This window comes from Lottia gigantea (assembly GCF_000327385.1).
Source record: "Lottia gigantea unplaced genomic scaffold LOTGIsca_636, whole genome shotgun sequence".
Lineage (NCBI taxonomy): Eukaryota > Metazoa > Mollusca > Gastropoda > Lottiidae > Lottia > Lottia gigantea.
Genome location: NW_008710166.1, coordinates 1 through 1171, shown reverse-complemented (window position 1 = coordinate 1171; position 1171 = coordinate 1). Strand labels below are relative to the sequence as shown.

Here is a 1171-nt window from a genome sequence, read left to right as displayed (position 1 = left end):
CTGTGCAATCTAGATTGAGTCATAACATTTCCCTGTTAAATTATTTACATCATGACACAATATATTTCACTAGGGTCTAATCAATGATGGATATTTAATCAACAAACTGCAACTTTTCTAATTTCAGCTGTACGTTAATGATTTTGATCACAGATGATGATTTTCTGCATGCTATGGCAAATTTCATGGTTATCTTATTAATCAAACTGAAAATATTTGTTGTCTGAGTCCTAATGACTGATCTGAGCAATGTCCTATCTGGCTTCGTTTCGTTTCCCGAAGTTTCAAAAATGGCACCTTTGGTAATTAGATGCCTGGCTTGAAAATCTGAAGAATTTAGTTTCAATGAGGATTGAGTCTAGTCTTATGAAGACCTTTAACGCATCTCTTGTAAATCGAAAGCTGAATTAAAAATCTGTGAAAATACATGGTTTAAAAGCTGAAAATTTATAACAATTTCTTATAGAATGGTTCTTTCTGGTTCAAATTTCAAGAATTTCTGTGTTTTTTCCAATGAAGACTTTTTTCAAAACAGCGCCTAAAACAAATTAGAAACTTGAATTTCCAATAATTTTACAATTTTCAATAAAATATTACAGGTTTTTTTTAAAACAAAATGCTCTTACCTTTACAACCTTCAACAATAGACTGATGTATTGTGTCTGCTTCTTTTACCAAATTAGGAAGATATCCATTTAAATCTAGCGAGCCTAGACATCCCAGAAAGCCATGACGGGACGTGATAATCTTCGGTAACGAATGATACATCGTTTTCCTGACGCCACCAACAAATAACGAACCCTCTAAATCAAAATGTAAAGCTTGTGAACCTCCTAGATTATCAACTGTTGGGGTGTTATCGTCGATTCGGATCAGCTGTTTGTGTAGTTCTGGACGTAGCAGACGAACTTCGTGCCATTTATTATTGTTGAGCTTATCTTTCGAGTTGATCATGATTCGCTGCGCTCCTGCTCCCATATTGTAGATATAATATAAATATCCTCCGTGAAGTTCGATACAGAAAAAATCCTGACCTTGACCCGAATTAAACAAAACTAAACCAGACTCCTCTGTAGTTTTAAATTGAAACGACAAAGAGAATTTTTTATATGCGTGTAACGTTGGTAACGTAGCATAAGCAGACGCTGATTTGAATGTCACAGGATCCCTA

At 34.6% G+C, this 1171-nt stretch overlaps 1 protein-coding gene across 1 annotated transcript; it reads right to left on the bottom strand.

The window, feature by feature from the left end:
- Positions 1-606: 606 nt before the first annotated feature.
- LOTGIDRAFT_146091 (hypothetical protein) lies at positions 607-1167 on the bottom strand (the record flags this gene model as incomplete). Its single annotated transcript, XM_009064591.1, has 1 exon — positions 607-1167. A coding segment is annotated over one exon (561 nt), but the record flags the coding sequence as incomplete, so codon positions are not given.
- Positions 1168-1171: the final 4 nt, after the last annotated feature.